The sequence below is a fragment of the Solenopsis invicta genome, chromosome 7, assembly GCF_016802725.1.
Source record: "Solenopsis invicta isolate M01_SB chromosome 7, UNIL_Sinv_3.0, whole genome shotgun sequence".
NCBI lineage: Eukaryota > Metazoa > Arthropoda > Insecta > Hymenoptera > Formicidae > Solenopsis > Solenopsis invicta.
The window spans coordinates 1,710,048-1,730,555 of NC_052670.1; the positions used below are offsets into that span (position 1 = coordinate 1,710,048).

The window sequence follows — 20,508 nt, forward strand, 5'->3', positions numbered from 1 at the left end:
CAAGATGGTTTGCATTGAAGTGGAATTGAGAGTCCGGTCATAGAAATAACTATTTCAGATTAATATAAAATGCAATCGAATGTATTATAGTTTCTAATGTTATTTGTACAATGTGTTTAATTCACTGTCCTTAATATCAACTGTCCTTTAGCACCTCCTTCAAAATAGATCCCGTATTTCTGGCTGGAATAAAGTCTGGGAATGTTGGAAGAGCAATGTTGGACAACAGTAATGTAGATTGCGCCGATGACGATGATGACTGTTGTTTATTATATCCTGGTCGCGTTGAAGGCTACGATTATAACACATAATGAGAGTAATGCTTTTTAATTGGAGATCATGACGCCGAACTATCACTGTTACTTACTGAATCCACGATCGGCAAAGCCGGTAACTGAGGCTTCGGCTTGGATTCGCTTTCTAGAAATCTCACAAAGGCCATTGACAAAGATGCTTCCTGATCCTGCAAGGTAAGAAACATTAAGTATCTGTGACTACAGTTGGTTGATACTGATCGGTTATAATAAAAGTGATAAATAAGTATACTTTTGAAGAGGCGCTGCTGTTTTTGTTGGCTTGACGACTGCCGTGCGCCGTCACGCTGTTCAAACCGGTCTTATCTTTCTCCGACTCGGTAAAGTCCAAGACGTTGGCGAAGACTCTGAGGATCGAAGACTTGTCCGACGTGGTCGAGGACAAGTAACCCAAAAGAAGATTTTTGATGAGATCTCTACAAGAGAATTATCCAGGAGATTACTTCCGTTCGTTTCGTGAAAGACGGCATGTATTTACTCACTTGTCGACTTTTCCCTCATCATGTTTCGTTGCCTCTTTCATCTTTTGGTCAGCGGAATTCAAGGCCGCTGTCAATTGTATCACTAGAAACGAATATTACATATATTATCTGTCATTGTTAAAACGATTAATAAAAAAAAAAAAGAAATAATTAAACGCTTTTTGAAAGAACTGTAAATTTCTATTCGAGAGGGAAAAGTAAGAGAGATTAAGAAGATTTAGTAAATGCATCCGCAAACACTATCGAATCTTTGTGGAGCGTAGTTGATACTCATGTGAGGAATCGATTGCGGAATGTTACTGATTTTTTTTTTTTTTTGTATGTACACCATGCGCGGTATCCATCGTTGTAAAGTTGTCTCGAATTGGTAGCTCGGAAAGACACGAGCGTAAGTATAACACAAGTACTGGTTGCCTCGATATCACACCAGTACCTGATGCAATACTCTCGCCTGCGCCTTAAGTTGCTCATGCTGCATTCTTCGTTTTATCATGCCGTTCTACGAAACTAAGGTTGCACGCATGCCACTAGAATTAAAGAAGCGTTTTAGTAAAACGATCCGTACTCCGGAGTCACGTACCAGAGCACGTTCAAACGGAATTTCCGAGAGAAAGAGAGAGAAAAAGAAAGAGGGGAAAAAGAGAGCAACTTATATAAGTAACGCTTTATCTTTTGCCACTTCTCAAAATTTATGTGAATTAAGTTAAAGGAAAAAATAGAATTACGACATGCCATGAATTTTTTTTTTTTACTAAAACCCAAAGGAAAATAATCGATTCTTCTAACTGTTAAATCTTTGACCGATCTAAATTCATAATTTTGACGAATCTTGGTAACGGGTGGGAAACCCCACGAGGTAATATGAGCTTTTTGTATTTACACGCTCACAGTTACCGCATGAGATTACCCACTGCCATCGCTACCAAATCATAACTACGTTTTATATTTCGTATTCAATTACATTCAACATGTTAACATTTGCACTTCTATATTTAATAATCTATATTTTATATCTAATATTCATACACATTACAGCATATAAAATCACTTCATTTTATTTGTTATCGTAATGTAATCTTGCAAACAAAATGTTAGATTTTATTATTCAATTATACTTTGAATCGCCTGAGTTTTTCTATTTTTACAACCGATATAGAAATTATATAGAAATTAATAAATATTCGTGTTTTATTTAGAGAAAATATAATACTGATCAAGGGATTTGTAGACCAAATCAGTGGCAATTATTTTGGGATAATCCTACTTATCGTTATAATTAGTATATAATTATTCACGCAATCTGTCGTTTCGATTCAATAATTAAACATGTATCGTTAATACAGTCAGCTTACACTTATGTAAAGAGTACGTTTGAAAAATTATAAAATATGTTTATTTCGTGCTTATCTCTTGTATATTGCGATTTTGCATGCGTATCGATATATCAAATTACATTATTACGTAGAATAAATGCATGGCTTTATTTAATACAATGTAAAATGGAAACAAGACAATACCTACTACATGTGCAAGGTAATAACAAGATAAAAATTTCTTCTAATACACAGAAACAGATTGCTACTGGGGAATCGCTACGGTATACAGCCATTCAATCGTAGTGTTAATTAGTCATCGCATTCGTCATTAGTTATGAAATAACAACGAAATAATGACTCAATCGAACGAGAAACAGGCAATGAGGATGCAGAGCTTATCGTGTACAGAAGAAAGTGCAACATTAATGCCTGTTCTGTTCCTTTTTTTTTTTAAATTTCTGAACGTTGTTCGGTAAAATACCTTTTAACGTTAAAATCACCAATAAGGAGAAAAAAACAAGAACTCGCATGTGATAAAGTGCAGAAAAACGTAGTACCAGCACCAGCGGCAATTGCATGAACCAACCAAGGTGATTTGTGAGTATGCAAAGGCGATGATCCAGTTCGTAGCCAGATACCAGCAAGAATCCTGGGCTACTGTCACAAATCCCAGAATTACCAGCTGATATTTGACTACATCACCAGATTGTGTACGTGTTTGCTTTCGCAGATTAGTCACAGAACGCGAATACACTGATAATTCTATACTGTAGTTCGTTTGTGTTCTCAACAATGCACGCTTTATCGTATTCTCTCCACGATCATGTGTGTTACATAGTAATATACGAACTACGTCCCTTCCGGTGCTACCTAAATCATTTCCAAACGTCCTGGTATGCGGTGTGTGCTTTATGTTATTTACAAAGAAGCCATGTATAAAATTGACGTGTTCCGTTCAGAGATCTGCAGAGCGAAAATTTAGTAATGCCTTTGATAGTGCGCGTGTCCGAATATTTTGCCGATTTATCATCGCAGCAGCTGCGAAGAAACTTCAGCGTCGCTATCGTTGGAGAGGGGAAGAGTATATTTTTTTTTACACATAAATTTCATATTGATTTATCTTGATATATATGTATTTATTAAATATGATAGTGATTTATAGCGTTCGTAGCACTATTTTCGGCAATGAAATTTAATTTGTAGTCACGAAACAACCGTGCTTTTTATATTTGTATAGTTAATTTTTTATTGTTGTCAAGGATGTTGCACTCTCCGCTGACAGCACAAAACTGTTGTGATGCAGCAGGATTATTGATGATGCCATCGAATTATTCTATGATTTTACTCTCGTGCTTACTCTTTCCCGTAGTATATATTACTACATTATATATAATGTAGAATTATTATATTATATAACATGGAATTTTTATTTGACGCATTATTAAATTTGTGCCGTAGCGTGCAACTCGACCTTTGCCAGTCCAATCGCAATGGGTTAAAATAAAAGCGGAAACATGTGTAAGAAAAAACCGTGATCAGCCTTCTGTATCGCGATGAGAGGAAAACTCATTGGAGAATGCTCCACTTGTTTCTCATGATGCAAAAAAAAAAACAATTGAATCGAAAAACATTAATCATGCCATAAACAAGAACCAAGATGCAGACAACGCCAGAAATATGTAGTCTTATTATATAAAGGTAATAGTTACCTTCCTCATTGGCTCGCTCGATTTGTTCGTCCTTTCTTTCGAGTTGCTCGCTTAATCTAGAGGCAGCTTTCAAGCATTCTCTAGCTTCACGTAACTGTTGCTGCAAGCACACATACGCGCGATATATATATTTTTTTCGATAGAAATGTAAGAAATAAATATATTTTGTAACAGAATAAATTCAATTCAACTGCTACACGAATAGACGGGAAAAATGTAGTAAAGGCAAACCTGAAGATTCGAAATGTCATCTGATAATTTATCTTGTTTCTCGTATGACTCAGTGAGTCGGGATCGAAGTCTTTCTGTAGCCGCCATGATGTCGCGTTCTTTATCTGTAAGTATGGTATGCCATCAACATATCAATCTAGTTTTTAATCTAGAGGACTATGCTATAGATATATACGATTACTATAATATTTGTAATATGAAAGGAATACATGAAAGCATTGCTGGTGTGATAGATTGTAACAATGATATTGTGTAAAGCAACATTAATCACCTTGTTGAAATTGTTCCAAAACTATTTGCAAGTTGGTCAAAGAAGCAGATTGCAGCTGAATGTTGTCCTCGGCAGCGGATAATTTCGCCTGTATCTGATCTCTCTGTTGAGTAATCAAAGCTATTTGTTGCTGCAACGTCTCCACCTGTTGATTAGCCCTGATGTTCGCCGATGTGAAGGCAGTTGAGCTGCTTTTTACTTTTTCTTCAGCCTGCAATAGTCTCGCTTCCAATTCCTGACGATTATTCTCAGCGATTAGGGCCTCCTCCGTATAACTCGCTTCCATTTCGACCAAGTGCGTTCTCAGTCTTTCCAATTCTTTAGCGGAGTTAGCCTCCTTGTTTTGAATCTCGGTAAGCTGGTTCTGCAAGATTTTAGTGTTGGTCTGTTCTTGCATCAGAGCAGCTTCTAAAGCGTCGCATTTTTTATTTAAAGCCACTATTTCGGTATTCCGTCTGGAATATTCGATCCCGTCGTGGCCTCCTTGCTGATTTTCTACGTTCACCTTATTGCACATCTCGTTTGCCGTTTGTTCGGAAATTAATTGCTGGATGTGAGCCGCTTGTTCATTCACGCGTTGTATCAATTTTTGAATCTCGTTTTGATATTGTAAACTTTCGTTATGTTTAATGGAAACAAATTGTTCGACTTCACTCTTCTGATTTTGGATCGCGGCAAGGTCACTCGAAGATTGCGCGATAATGTTCTTCGCCTGAGTTATCTCAGCTTGTAAAACGTTTATCTCCTGGTCTTTTTCTCGAATGATGTGAGAGAGATCTTCAATAGTTTGTTTAGCCATCTCAGCTGATTCTTTGTTATTCTCTAAAGAGATTTGCAACTTGTTTCGCAATTCGTCAATTTCATCCATTAAATTTTTGTTGTGCGCCTTTACGATATCTTTTTCTCGCCTCTCTCCATCGACAATTGATCTAAACATTTGTCGTTCGCTCGATGTTACATTCGTATCTCTCGCCATTAGATCGTGCTCTTCTACTTTCACGTTCGTAATTGTGTTTTCCATTCCGATTAAGTTATCTTCAGCAGCTGAAAGCTCTCCCGCTGTATTAGTTCTGTCTCTGTTTACCGAAGATATCTCCGCGGCATTTTTTTGATACTCCTGTGTTCCTTTAGCACGAAGCATTTCTATTTCTTGTTCTAACAGATGACATCTGTTTCGTAACAAGTCCAATTCTTTGATCAACGGCTCTTTAAGACTCGATTCATTCCCGAGTCCTTCTGTCGTTTGATTTTGAACATCTTTCTTATATGATTCAATTTGCTCGTTTTGCATCTTTAACACATAATATTCGTTTTCCAATTCTGTGTAACGCTGCTGCGACTTGTATAACTTTTCCTTCAGTACGGGCAACTCTTCTTTATAAATCAACACCTCCTGTTTCAAATCTTCATGCTCTTGCTGAAGCAACGACATTTCTGTGTTCAACAGCTCTATCTTATCCAAGGATTCATCGTGCATAGCGCTTAACTGCTCTGACAGAGATGCATTTTTTTTAATTAACCTATCATTATCCTGACTCAATTTTGCTATTTCAGATTGTCTCGTTTCAACTTCATTCTGCATCGCGTCCAATTCTTCTACTTTACTTAAAATGTCACTTTCCAATTCTAATTTTTCGCAATTGGCCATATCGAGGTGTGCCCGAAAATTTTCCAGCAGATTATCACTCTCTTCTTGTAGGTCATTTTCTTGCAGAATCTTGTCGTGTAATCGCATATCCAACTGCTTATTCTTCTGTAACAAATCTTTATTTTCTTCTGCCAATCTATTTACAGTGTCCTGCAAAAATGCAACATTAGTTTCTAACAGTTCCGTTCTCGATACCGACAGCTTTAGTTCTTCCGTCACGTTTTCATGATCGAGTTTCAATTGCTCGACCGACGTTACTTGTTCGTTTGAGTTCTTTTCTAAAGCTATTGGAAGCTCTTCATCTTCCTCTATAAATGTATGTAATTTGCGATTTATAACTCCATGTGAGTCATCGTTGTCTATTAAAGGCACTTCGTTACTTTGTACAGCAAGCGTCGGAGCTGAACTTGTTTCTCGTATCATTTTCTTCTCAGCCGTCAGGCGTTTCACTTCTTCCTGTAAAAATTCAACGTCATTTTCTAGAGAAGCCACTCGTTCGTCGCTTGCCTCGGGAATAGATGGCAAATTTGGTTCTAAGCCCTGGCACGGCCCTTTCATTCTCATATTCTTCTCTAATAATAACGAATCGATATGAGATTGCAGCTCTTCGCATTCCATTTGCAAGCCGTCTTTCATCTCTTCGGTCTCCTTCAGATCTCTAGTAACCTCCGTCACCTTTCTTTCCAAAATATCCAGCTTCCATTTAGTGTCGACGTACTGTTTCGCGACAGCTTCGAATATCGATTCTCCCGGTTCAATGCTACTTATGGTAGAGTTCTTTAAAATCGTTTTAACTTTTTCAGTAATATCGTCTAGAATGTTTGTTTCCGAGATCACATTATTTTCTTGCGAAGAAACTGTTATTTGAACGTATTTGTCCGATTTATCTGTATTATCTGTTTGAACGAACTGATGAATAGTTTTTGTATTTTTATCGTGGTTTGACACGTGTCGCAATTGAGCTATTATTGTTTGGGCCTCATTGTAATCTATGGTAAGTTGTTCGTACGCATTTTGTAAAGAGCGATGATTCTTATTACTTTCTTCTTTAAGTGACAATAGTTCCTCTGCGCAAAAATCGGAATTTATGCATAGCTTTTGGCAATGGCAAAATTATTAAGCAACAACACTCTCGATATACACTCAGAAAAAGATATCTTTGAAAAAAAATATACATATATTTATTTCAGTAAAAAATTTTGTGCATTGTTATACGGTTAAAGAAAAGTTTCTCTGATTTAAAGAAATTTTTTTATTGTCCCTTTTATTAGAATTAAAGAACTTGGTTGCGCAAAGCAAATCTTTCTTTAAATGAAAAATATATATTTTTAAAGTTAGAACAACTAAATTATTTCTTGCAGTTTTGTCAATACATTCTTTGAATTAAAAAAATTATTTGTTTAAATTAAACTAATAATTTATTTACTTTTAAAAAGGCTAATAACGTCATTTCTTGAAATCAAATAAATTTTTATTTTCTGCAAAGATATTTCCACTTCAACTTAAAAAAAACCAAGATAAAGAAACGATTTCATTAATTTAAATAATTCTTTTCTGGGTGTATAGAAAAGACTACACTATCTACTTACCAATCGACTGCGCATGTTCCTCGTCCAATTTTTCCATAGAGTCCAGAAGATATTTATTTTCATTTTGAAGCTCCTCTATTCTCTTCTGTAACATCTCCTCTTTATCGATCGAAAGTTCTTCAACTGTATCATGCATCTTGTATTGTTGCGAATTTGTATGTTTAACAGCCGAGCAATTGTATTCGAGGCCACTGATTTTTTCGAGTTCTTCGTCGGATTTTTCATGATCCTTGATTTTTTCATGAGTCTCGTTTTCGATTTGCAAAGCTTTCAGCGCTCCGTTGATTAACTCGAACTTCTCGCGTGAATTTAACTTCGATATTACTGAACGAAAATCATTGATAAGGCTAGCTTCGTCCAATTGGATATGTTTAGCGTTTCGTTCTGCTTCTCGAGTCTAAGGAAACGTAAAATGTCGATACTGAACATCGTTAAAATGCAATGCAGTCTATTAACATTTTAATTGTGCAAGCGGATTTTTTTTTTTTTTTAACTCTTCGTCTCATAAATTAGAGAGAGACATCACTTATTATTCATGATACAAAAAAAATTGTGTCATCAATAATACCATTAATAGAGAAAAAAAAAAGTTGAAACTTAATAAAGTAAAAACTTTGAAAAGATTGAATATTAAAGACAAATTGTCTTACTCGTAGCAATGTAAAAAGTATTAATAAAACAGAAAAAAATTCTTCCCACCGGATTGAGAGTAACATTAAACTGTGCCCTCTCACATGCCTGAAATATCTAATTCTTGAAAAAGTGTATTTTTTTCCTTTCTTCGATTACGCAACTTCACGTTTTATTTATAACTTTCTATTTCTTACACAAGGATTCGTCTCCTCTCCGATTTTATCGCAACTCTAAACTCACCCTTATTTAAAATTTAGAATCGTCACAGAAAGACGATGTCAAAAAAGGCATTTATATCACTTTACCTTTTCTTCCATTTGTATTATGCGGTTCAGCATGTCTTGCTTCGCTCGCACGACCTCAGCCTTCTGATGCCCGTCGGATATATCATCCTTGAAGGACGTGTTGTTCACCTGCGTATTAATTATTTCCACCAACTTATAACATCGCGTTACAAGGTACTTTGCCGTTGACAATTATTACCTTCTGAACGTGCTTTAGCTCGCATTCTAATTCGCGTACTTTTACGGTGGCTTGTGCCAACTCTTCTTGCAGTTGTCGTACATGATTCTGATTCCTCGCGTTGCGATTGTTGACGCACGACGGATCCCAGAAGATCCCCTCGGTCTCATCGGCATGACCCACGACGTCCCTCTGCAACAAAAGATAGGATTACGGATGATGCGGCCGCTGAGACGTCTTGATCAATGTTCTGAAATTCCAACGGTCGAAACCGAGCTTTCTTTTTTTTTCCAATTCGAATAAATGTTGAAAGTCAATTTGAACCTAATTTATATTCCAGCTGAACGTAGATCTATCAGCAGGATCTACGTATCCAGTCAGACGTGGATGTGCCCTTTCGGGTGAGAAGGGGACGAGACCTCGATAATAAAAGGAAGTCGGGACAATTAGATTCCTGTGGCAGAAGCTTCTCATTTGTCTTTACAATGGGCAGCTCTTTGAAAACGTAACACATTCGGATCAGCGCGTGTCCCTCCATTCCGATGCAGATGCGTGACCGATACGGAAATCTTTTCGGGAACGGTACACGTTGTCGAAATGCTAATGACACGCGGCACTTATGCATACGACCCTGCAACACGGGAATAGCATTGTGCTCGGACGATCTTGTGCACGCGATAAAATATCGATCACATCTGGCACACACCTCCGTCCAACTCGAGTCGAGAAGAAAATGAGGAAAAAGAAGCCTCGATCTTCGGAGTTTTCTTCGATGAAGAAATTCACGGATCGGAGATGGAGAACGGAAGGTACGGCTTTACGGGATTACCGCGTTCGATACCGCGTGATTAGGCGATATCATGTACGAGCAATAATGTATATTGTATCTTTTCTTCTACAGTCTAGGCATTCCAATCTATCTACGTTTTTTCTCCGTTTTTTTCTTCTATCTTCTACAAATAAACGTGCTCGGGAGAAAAAGTTATTGAAAGTACACCGATTGCCCTACCTGCACAAGATATCCCCAGATAGCAAGCTGACGTTACTTGTCGTCATTGTAACGTCAAAATAACGTCCTTCGCAACATTTTGACGTTAAAATGACAAGTAACGTCAGCTTGCTACCTGGATGATATATAAATATTCTAGAATATTTTAGATATCGTACGAACATTCAAACAATATGATATCATACATTCGTTCGACATCATGTGCTGTTAGAGTGCTCGGAATTATCGGAGATAATATTATATTACCATTTAACGCCGCTCTATTTAACTCCGCCGTTATGTGGGAGCTATTTTTCTCCCCGGGTATCTTTCACACAAATCGATTCGTGCGCATTGCATCGGAGACACACGTACGGTTGCGTTTCGTGGTCCAAAGCGGCGGGGCCGAAGTGGGACGATCCTAATGAATATGAAAGGAGGTTTCGTTGGGTCAGGTCAAGGAATAATGCATCGTTTGACTTGCATACAGTCCTCGCGACAAGAGTCTCCACCTTTCCTCCGTAGCGGCCTTTTCTTTTTATTCGCTTTACACACATTTCGGTATGTTAAGAGACGACGCGAGGGGACGTCTCTAGCGTCGCGCCCGACGCGGCGACGGCGACGCCTCGCGACGACGTTTATGTAAAATCCACGATCGCAAAAGCGGAATACAATTACGCTGGCTTATTCTCATCGGCTCATCGCGCCATCGGCGCGGACGTACGAGCGCGCGCCGCAAAAACCGTCCCGGACGACCGGTAAGTAATTACGACTTGAGCTCGCTCGCGCTATTATATGAAAGCGACGTAAAAATGTCCAATACGTTTTGTGTGCAAATGAAAAGCAAAGCCATAAAGCTGAATAATTCAATGGATGGAATTTGTTACTTCAAGACGACGTCGACGAGCGCGATCATCGCGTAACGGAGCGGTGGGAAGAGGAGGAGGAGGAGGAGAGGGAGGGGAGGGAAAAAACTTGGTCAAAGCAACACGCGGAGGACTTTACGAGTGATTTTTCGATCGTACGTAACAACACATTTTTTTTCTGGCCTCTTCTTCGAAATGTTTCTTCTTTTTTTCTTTTTAGCGTTACGCGATATCTACACGGTAAACATCGTCGTAACGAGCCGTTCCGTGCGCGCGGTCGCATCGCGCAGATAACGCAATCCTGATACTAAGCGTGGGAAAGGAAGTTACTATCAATCGCAATGTAAACGCGCGCGCGAGTTATCGTAATCTCGCGAATGAAAAACCAACGAGGTGCACCGGCGTGCATTCGGCCGTCATGCGTGTTGCGGTTTCAATTGCAGCAAGTACGAAGAAGGAGAGGAGAAAAAAAGAAGAGAGAGACGGAGGAAACGAGAGAAACGGTAGAACGAGTCGATCGCGGGAGGAACGAATCTCACTTCAGCGTTGCCGGCGTTTCGGCGCACAGATGTTGCTCTACATGGCTCCATGCGGGCCGGTAATGAAATCACTATTACGCGGTGAGACACGTGCTCTTTATCCAACTGGGACACGAGCGAACGACGAATCGTCCGTTCCGAGATCTTGCGCGACAAGTTGGACGGGAGAAGAGAAGGAGGAGGAGGAGGAGGTAAACAGCGTCTATGTGTATGTGCGTGCCCCTCTCGAGCAAGCTTCTCAAGCGGAGAAGCCGCCAAGGCGGAGAGAACGAACGCGAGTATCATTCGTTCTTATCGCCTAATACGATTAAACGGATTAGATATGTATGTATAATCGGAGTTTAACGGGCGGCAGCCACTTAGTTCGCGCGAAAATATATGTCTTCTCTAGCCAGCGAAGACATTCCATGTAGTACAGTATTGCAAAATATTGCTTCAACAATGTTTCAGCAACATTGCAGCAATGGTAAAATGTCCGTTTCAGAAATATTGATACGTAACGTTGCAGCAACCCTACAAGCGCTATAACATGATTTAATACTAAATAATATTTCTGAAATAGTCTTTAATATTAATAAAAGGTAAATATATATCTATTCTTGGTAATATATGAATATTATATGAGAAGCAAGTAATATTATTTACTGCAATATTTTAAATTATTGGGAATATTACAACTTTTAAATGTAATAATAATGAAGTTCATGAATATTTTATGCATAATTTATATCAATTTTTTACTACAATAATAAACGTAGAACATTTTCATGATATTCCACGAACATTTGAAATAATATATCAAATATTATACAAAAACGGACGTACATAATGTTAATACAATATACCCATAATATTAAAATAATATTAAAAATATTGAACAACATTCTCGGAATATTATTTTAATTTTTAATAATATTCGTATAATATTCTAGGAATATTGTAGCGCTTATAGGGAACATTGCTGGAACATTACGTATCAAAATTTCCGAAGCGGACATTTCGTCATTGTTGTAATATTGCTGAAACATTGTAATAATATTATGCAATCTTCTTGTCGTACTGTGCTGTATGAGATACTTTTCTACCTCGAAATCGCGTTTTTCTTTCGCGGAGAGGTAGCAAGGACACGAGATCGCGACACTCGGCGACTTATAGCACGAGGCATCTCCCGACGACTCGCGCCACTTGGCGCACTTTTCATTTTTCTTACTGATAATAAGGGACATATCGGCAGGTATTTCTACGTTTCTTTCCTTTTCTCTCTCTTTTCCGCGCGCGACACGTTATGAAACACACTTCGCTTGCGCGCGCGCGGAGAGGTTTCAGGTTAACGCGGCCTGCTCTAATAGCGTGGCAGGCATATTGTACCTGCGTCAGTAGGAACATAATAATGTCCACGATACCAGTGACGTAACCGTGTGGCCGCGAGGCGACGCGACGTCGCGCACACATGCACGCACATGCACGCACGCGCACGCATCCGCGAGAGCCCGGCGCACGCGATGTCGAGCGCGATGTTCACCGAGCGCGAGTGGTTCAGGGTTCAACAAATAATACTGGTAAATAACAGCAACTCTTGACTGTCGCGTATTGCCAGGTGTGCCTGCATCATCGTTTGCCTCGCACTGGAGACGAGATAGAAGAGTGTGTATTTCAAGCCGATCTCGAGCCCCGCGGGCTCGATAAATAACATGTTCCATTCTCCCAGAGATTATCTCGATTAGATAGAAAAAATAAATAAAAATAGCAATCGAATCGGGGGTCACGAATTCGTCGTGACAGCCCGACGCGGCGCCGAGGAAAGCGGTCGGTTTTGTTCGAATGAGAACCGCAGGTTACTATTTCCGGTTTCGATTCGTATGACCCTCGCATTGTCGAATATCCTGTGTCAAGTAATGTCGCGATCATGGATATTCTATCGACCGGCTCGTGCGCGACGCCTCGATGACCCGGCGACGACAATAGAATTTGTCCGTTCGTTAATGGGAGATCGGCGAAATCGAGCGACACGCGCCGTGTCCTCGCGGTGAACAAACGCTTCCTCCTCTCTCTCTCTCTTTTTCTCTTTCTCTTTCGCTCGTCGAAATGCGGCGGTCGATTAATTAGCAAAGCGAAAACGCAATGAATGCTAATGAAAATACACGCACACCGCCGCCCGACGCGAGAGATGCGCACGAAGAAGAGGAGAGCATTATCAACGAACGTAGCGAATAACACACCGTCTCTGGTGTTAGATACTGAGAAGTTAGTGCTCAGCGCGTTTCTTGCGGCAAGAAGTCATCGGAGACGACGGGAGTCAGCGATGTAGCCGGAGCAATGAGTACGGCGAGAAAAAAAACAGGCGGTAACCGTGTCGCGTGAAGATTCGCCTCTACGCCTCGCACCAGACGTTCTTGATCTTTGGCCAATGTGAGAGAAAAGAGATCTCTCTCCCTGCAAACACCGGACCCCGCACATACGCGATCGATTAACGCGGCTTGTTAATTCGACAATATTAGAACCCTGGAGTGTGACTGCCGCGGATAAATTTTCACCCAAATGCTACACTGTTAAAAATATCATGGAATTCTACGTACTTTTAAGCTGCACATTAAATTTATTTATAACTGAAAAGCATGTGCATGAAATTTAATGCACTTTCAACCACATTAAATTTACATTAAATGTACATTAAATGTTTTTAATGCACTTGCTTGAAATTTGCTTCCGTTACATTACATTAAATTCTGCTGTCGATATTTTTGTAACAGTGTAATTTAAATTTAGTAGAGGAGGGTGTCGTTAATAACGATATTTCGGTTCTGGATTGTACTTTTACTTTTTAAACAAAAAGTATTAATTCGACAATATTACTCTTGGAGGATGTTATCGTGGATAAATTTTTATCCAAGTGTTGAATCAAATTTAGTGCAGAAAGGTGTTGCCAATACCGGCATGTCACTTTGATATTGGAGTTTGTACTTTTTTAAAACAAATATTAAAAGTAAAACTTTGGAAACACAAGTACAAACTGGAAAATATCTTGTACCAGATGATACAGTAATTTTCATAGTATCGCTCCGAATTTTGTAATAATTAATCTTTTCGTAAGATGAAGAAAAATAACCGTCTTGGTAAAGTGATCTAAAACCGACATAGTAAATAATAATGTTATATTTTCCTCTTCTTTTCTTTTTATATACAAGTCATACAAAATACAAATTAACGAATACGAGAATTTCTAGAAGCGTTTCTTTATATAAATATCTTGTGCTGTCCCACAAGACGCAACGTGTAAACGCGACAATATATAACGATTAGATTAAGTTATTAACTTAACAGATAAATCTCCTAATACTGTATCTTTCTTTCTATCCTACATGATTTTTACTATCTTATAGTCTTATCAACAGGTGTGCCAGTTTATACTCCACTTCAATTTTATGTTTAGAATTGCATTATGTTAAACATAAGAGAAAGTAAAATATAATTAAAGTTTTAGGCTACTACAAACATGTAAAATAATCTAATATAATCTAATATTATCGATAATATAATCACTGTTATTTAAACTATGCAAAAAAAAAATATCGTATACATTTCATTTTTAAGTATGTTTTTAGTAGATTTTATACAGAAAAAAGTTATGAATTATATGGATTTTTATTTATTTAATTAACTAAACAAATTGTGTTTTAACAGTATTGATAAAGTGCAATGTTTAATTTCCGAGAAACGAGGGAGTGTCGCCCTCCGCAGACCAACCTATTTTCACTGCTTAGTCAGACCAACAGGGTCATTGAGTGTATTTTTCAAAGCTGTATTTTTGGACTTTAAAAAATTTGAAAAAATTGTAGTATACTCGTTTAATATTTAAGAATGCGATTATACAATTGTATGACTCAAAACGTTTTTTTTTTTTTTATTTTTCTGTCTTTTGAAGCAGAATTGGCAAAGTAAGAAAATTATCAAGATCTCTAACGACTCCGGTTGATCTGTGAAAAGTTAAAAGACCTACGTTGGTATCGGTAATTTTTCTCTGCAGTTTTTGTGATTAAAATTCTAAGCTTAAAATAACACTCAATAACCTCATTTACATTAAAATAGTGTTAGTTCAGCTATTGTAACACCTTTTACATCCTACACGGTAGAAAAACATTCTTAATTTTATGGGTAAATTATCAGAACATTAAGCAAATACAAGAAATAGGGTAAACGTAAGAAAAACACGAGTAGCGCTCTAGGATTAATTATTATTAGCAAGGATGATGAGATCTTAAAGATCCCGAGAAAAAAAAAGAATATCGTCGGGATGTTCAACGTCGAACTTCACGCGTTTAATCCGTCTATCCGTTCGGCTACGTATATCCACATCCGATTATCCTACGGTTTAACGCTTATGTTTATTAATGCCGACGACAATACTCGAAAGTTTTCGAAACGATGAATGCACAGACGTGGCGTTCTTACATCGCCATTGTGCGCAAAGGCGAATGAATAGCCTATAATACTTTTTACCACGTATACAGAGAATCCTTTAACCCCTTCCCTCGACCGTATCTGCATACGCGCTCGAGTGTGCGTGCGCGCGCGCCTGTGTGTGTGCTTCACTCATGTCAATAGACCTAATTTTCTAACGTCAAAAATTCAAAGTACGTCCGATACGTAATTGAACATTTATATCTTACGTACAGACGTACATAGAGACGTCCGTTGCGTGTAAGGATATTCAAGGATATCCTTAACAATTCCTCTAACGAATCCCCTAATTATTATCTCGAGTCACGTCCACCTCGTTCTATTTTAACAAGTTAAACAGAGGAAATATCGATCATTCGCGAACGTATGCGGTATGATAGAACCTTTCAAAACGGTGGTACACCGAACAGGAAACCTAACTGGCACAGGTCTCTCTCGTGTTAAAATATATATTTCAATGCCTCTCCATGTAGCTCCCATTTCGAGAAATTGAGTCGCTAGTCACCGAATCGGAGCACGTATATGCTCCACAATGTGTAAGTCGGTTTTTTTTTCCATTTCGGCTGACGTACGATAAGTACGTCCGCGCCAATGCGGCCTTTATCGTTTGCAAGTAATATACTGATTTTTGCAACTAGCACGATACTGTCCGACGTCGTACGAGCGCACGGGTAATCGCGCGCGTCGCGTTGGTTAAGTAATCATAGGTAAGCTTGTCCTTCGTGCATTATCTACCGATAACTCGCCAGCCGTAGCGCTTAACGGCGAAAAAGGCGCAAATTCAACGTGGCCACGTAATGCCGCGGCATTGAATAAAATTAAATAAGGCACCGCTCCTGCTCTTCGGATTCTAACGCCGACGTTCTCGGACTCTCGTCTGCATTTTCTGTAAACATCCGTCTCGAATATTCCCCACTCGAAATTATATCAATGCATCCGATTTCTATGGCTCTCCGCATTGTGTCTGAAGAGTCGTTTGCAATTCAATAAAAGGAAACAATTTGTTATAATAAAAAGCTATTGTATGATTATTTAAAAAATTATTGTTTTTAATATATATGTATATATATATATATATATATATAATATATATGTATATATATATATATATCGGATTTATTGGAATAAAAAAAATTCTATCCGGGTTCTATTCGTTTCTGAGAACGATTCTTAGAATTAGCGTTAAATCGAGGAGGAAATCTGAGAGGCGACAATAACTTTGTTACTCCCGCTACCGCACATCTATATCGCGCAGCTGTAAAACGTGTAACGCAAGTAGAGCAAATTATATTATCGTGCGGGGCGCAGAGCGAACGGGGAAGGGACAAAGCAAACGTTATTACTTTTATACTGAAAAGAATGCCGTGCTAAGCGTTTCTAATCTTCGGAATGTTACTCGACGAACGTTAGGATTGTGAGAAGGTGGCGCGGCGGGAGAGAGGGGAAGGGAGAGGAGGAGGGAGAGCCGCGCATAATGCTACAAAATGAAGTTATCTTTAATGATCGACATAAATTGACTGCGTTTAATTTTCCACACGCGCGCGCGCGCGCGAGGGAGACAGAGGAAACAATTGTGAATTATGAATTAACTACAAACCCTGCCGCGGGGAAAGAAAACTACTCGGAAACTCGACGATGAAACTTACGAAATAGACGTCGCGGTGGATGTGCGCGCGTGCGCGCGATAAGTTGCCTGGTCATCGCTTTGCGCGCGAAATAATGGCGCGATAGGAAAGTCGTGCGACACTCCAATTTTCATCGCGAGCTGTGCGCTGGTGACATATCGTGAGACATCGTGAAAATTTATGATTCAACGTCGTGTCGCTCGCGCGCGCGATGTGGAAGACGTATGAAACGATGTCGCGACTCCTCGCGAGTCTCCGAGGCTACGAAGGTGTTATAAGTAAACGAAAGAGAGGAAAAAAAAAAGAAGAAAAAGGCAAGCGAGCCTTCTTCGTGGAGACGCTGGAGAACGCTGTAACTTCTTCCTGTACAGCACAGATCTCCTGAGGACGTCCTGAGGACGTCCTTCTGAGGATATTTTCCTCAGGATATTTCTCGAATGAAACGTATGCTACGTCGCTCTGTCCTAATAGCAATAGCACAGAATATCGTACGAATATTCCAGAAATCGTACGAATATTCGTACAATCTCATGATACGTATATTTGTACGATATCACGATATTCGTTCGATATCATGTGCTGTTAGGGTAGATTGCGTCGCGTTTCAGCAATTTCGAATGACGAGCAAATACAAAAATTCATTCGAAAATTATCCGCGGCGGAAGTAAATGTAAAATTGTGTGCGGCTTACGTTACGAAGGTTAAAAGATCGATGTCGTCATCTGTTGCCGGTCTCCGATCTCGGGTTCCGTTCTCCAGGAAAACTCGCGATATATGACGACGTACGACGACAGTTCGTTCGACGGGCGATCGGCAGAAGCGACCCTCGCGGTCGACCGTCTTTCTGAAGGAAAAAGGACTCCGCTGGTTGTCGTCCGTCACAGGTTGGCGCGTGTTCGCCTGCGAGGTGCACGACGCGCGCTAGTCGCCGAATGACTGTACGTCTCGAGAGTTCCACCTTCCGCCAGCTAGCGCAGCGGCGACTCTAGCACAGCTGGAGGAGGAGGAAGAGGAGGTGGTGGTAGAGGAGGAGGAGGAGGAGGAGGAGAACAGAGGGGAGGGGGCTAAGTGGAGGTTACGCGGGGCGATGCACACGTAAGATCGCGCGAGAGGAGCGCGTGCATAGCGTGTGCATACGTGCGATTTTGTGCCGGAGTACCTTGCAGGATCTGCTCCTCCCTATAAGCGCTACAATATTCCTAGAATATTATGCAAATATTGTTAGAAACTAAAATAATATTGAAATAATATTCCGAGAATATTATTCAATATTTTTAATATTATTTTAACATTATGGGAATATTATATTAATGTTCATGTCTCCATTTTTATATAATATTATTTCAATATTCTACGAATATTATTGTGGTCAGAAATTTATGTAAATTATTATGCATAGAATATCCATAAATTTTATAATTATTACATTTAAAAGATATTCTCGATAAAAATGTTGAAGTAAATATTATTTAATTCCCATATAATATTCATATAATCTTATCAGGAGTGGGACATAAAACCACTTTTTATTAACATTAAATAACATTGTAGCGCTTATAAGGCTCCCTCTCCTCCAGAATGTCACGGCACAGGAATGTTCCTGAAAACGACATTTCTCTCGTCCACGTTGTACACCATACGCGTTGCGAAATTTATTTAATAAACCGCAAGCCACCTCGCGCGACCGCGAGGGGTAGCCTTCGCGGGTAATACTTGCGACGCACGTATCTCTCACATGAAAAACACACGTTTGCTTTTCCTCTTCTTTCCCAATCCCGGTTGAGCCCATCCCGCGAAGAAAGAGAAAACAGAATTGCGTCCGATCAGAGACAGAATGACGAAGGGCAGTCGCGGATGCGCTTCTGTTTACGCGTAAAATATACAACGTTATAATGAACAGATAATTCGTTGACTGACTAAGTGACGATCAATTTATTGGACATTTGGAGTAACCCCTTTGGTAATAAACATTCCGAAAGTCAAAGAAGAGTCCTGCTGTTACGTAACAGTCACGTAAAATTTATTATTTAGAAGTCGTGCGTAAACGTGAAACTAAACTGTCTGCTGTCAATGCCATTAGAACACAATCGTGCACGAACGAACGCGCGACGCGTCGCGTCGCTGCTATTAACGCAGGCGTCGACAGGACATTTTTTATCGGGCCCCTATGGTAGCGTTTGCTGCGGGCACAGCTGAAGGAAATGGGAGAGCATTTTAACGAAAGCGCGCCACGGTAATCGCTGTAGGAGGAATCGGAGACCTCGTCTCTTCCGCCTGCACGCTTGGAGGGAAAACGATTAGAAATGTAATTTAAAACAGAAAGGAGGTAAGAGAGCTGCCCTATTGTCAACGAGACACGACGAATCATGAAGAGATAATGACAAAAAAAAAACAGTCATAAATATTAGATACTCATATTTTGCGCTAATTTGACACATTATTTTTCGTGTCGCTGCTGGTGATTCATTTCTCGAGCTGTACAAAATTGTTTTTGACGAAGGACAGGCGACAAAAAACCAAAGTCGAAAAAATAATAAGAAACTCAAAGTTGGATGAGTTAATATTTTTTCTTAACTAAATTGAGTTAAAGTTAATGTCTTATAAATTTAATTTAAGATTAAATTAAAAATTAAATTGATTTAATTAAAAGTTTTTTTTTAGATTAATTTAATTCAAATTACAAGTTAATTTTGAAAATTTATATTAAAGTGGATTATTGTAGTTTTAAAAAATAAAATAAAATTCTCTAAATTCTAAATAACTAAACAATTACAATATAGAGCAATAAAATTAATTCATCTGTAAATTAAGTTTATAAGGGTCAGTTTCACAACTTCGGTTAACTTAATTGACCGGTTAAGTGTCAACCGTGATTGGTTATTTCAGATCAATTCTACTTAACGACAAATGCAATTGGCCAATAAATAGAAAAAAATCAGCCGATTAAGTTAACTGAAGATCGTGAAACTGACCTTAAAAAATATTAGAAAAATATAGTTTTTTATGTGAGAATATATATTTCTTCTCGTATCATTTTTTTTTAGTTAAATTTTTATAACTTGGAAAAAAAGTTAAAATTTATACGTTTTAAGAATTACTAATTAAAAAATAACTAAAAAAGTTAAATTAAAAACATTAGCTTTTTAATTTTATTATTGAACTTTTTAACTAGTTACTGCCCTGGAGAAACTGCAAGTAGTAATACACAATTGTACCTTCGCGAACATGTACAGCGTTATGCTAATGGCGTTCTTCTACCGATATTATTCTTCCGCTTGTCCCTGAGCGACCCTACAGCCTTCTACAGCTTTTTTATCCAATAATTTTCTATCGTCGTACTGCTTACGAAACCATGAAATTTCTAATTAATGAGATCG

At 38.8% G+C, this 20,508-nt stretch overlaps 1 protein-coding gene across 3 annotated transcripts in view; it reads right to left on the reverse strand.

The window, feature by feature from the left end:
- Positions 1-65: 65 nt before the first annotated feature.
- LOC105195043 (thyroid receptor-interacting protein 11) overlaps positions 66-20,508 on the reverse strand; it is a 29,132-nt gene continuing 8,689 nt past the window's right edge. The window contains exons 1-11 of one of the 3 annotated variants that reach the window (XM_011160248.3): positions 17,823-18,092; positions 8,677-8,847; positions 8,499-8,606; positions 7,561-7,957; positions 4,324-7,038; positions 4,053-4,156; positions 3,822-3,921; positions 797-878; positions 547-730; positions 368-463; positions 66-292 (exon numbers count right to left, since the gene is read on the reverse strand). In XM_011160248.3, coding sequence (XP_011158550.2) covers positions 137-292; positions 368-463; positions 547-730; positions 797-878; positions 3,822-3,921; positions 4,053-4,156; positions 4,324-7,038; positions 7,561-7,957; positions 8,499-8,531 — 3,867 coding nt within the window. In that variant the 5' untranslated portion in view covers positions 8,532-8,606; positions 8,677-8,847; positions 17,823-18,092 and the 3' untranslated portion in view covers positions 66-136. Of the gene's footprint in view, positions 293-367; positions 464-546; positions 731-796; positions 879-3,821; positions 3,922-4,052; positions 4,157-4,323; positions 7,039-7,560; positions 7,958-8,498; positions 8,607-8,676; positions 8,848-11,048; positions 11,554-17,822; positions 18,093-20,508 lie in introns of those variants that run through there. The other 2 variants (XM_039452238.1, XM_011160247.3) reach the window with 2 other exon arrangements.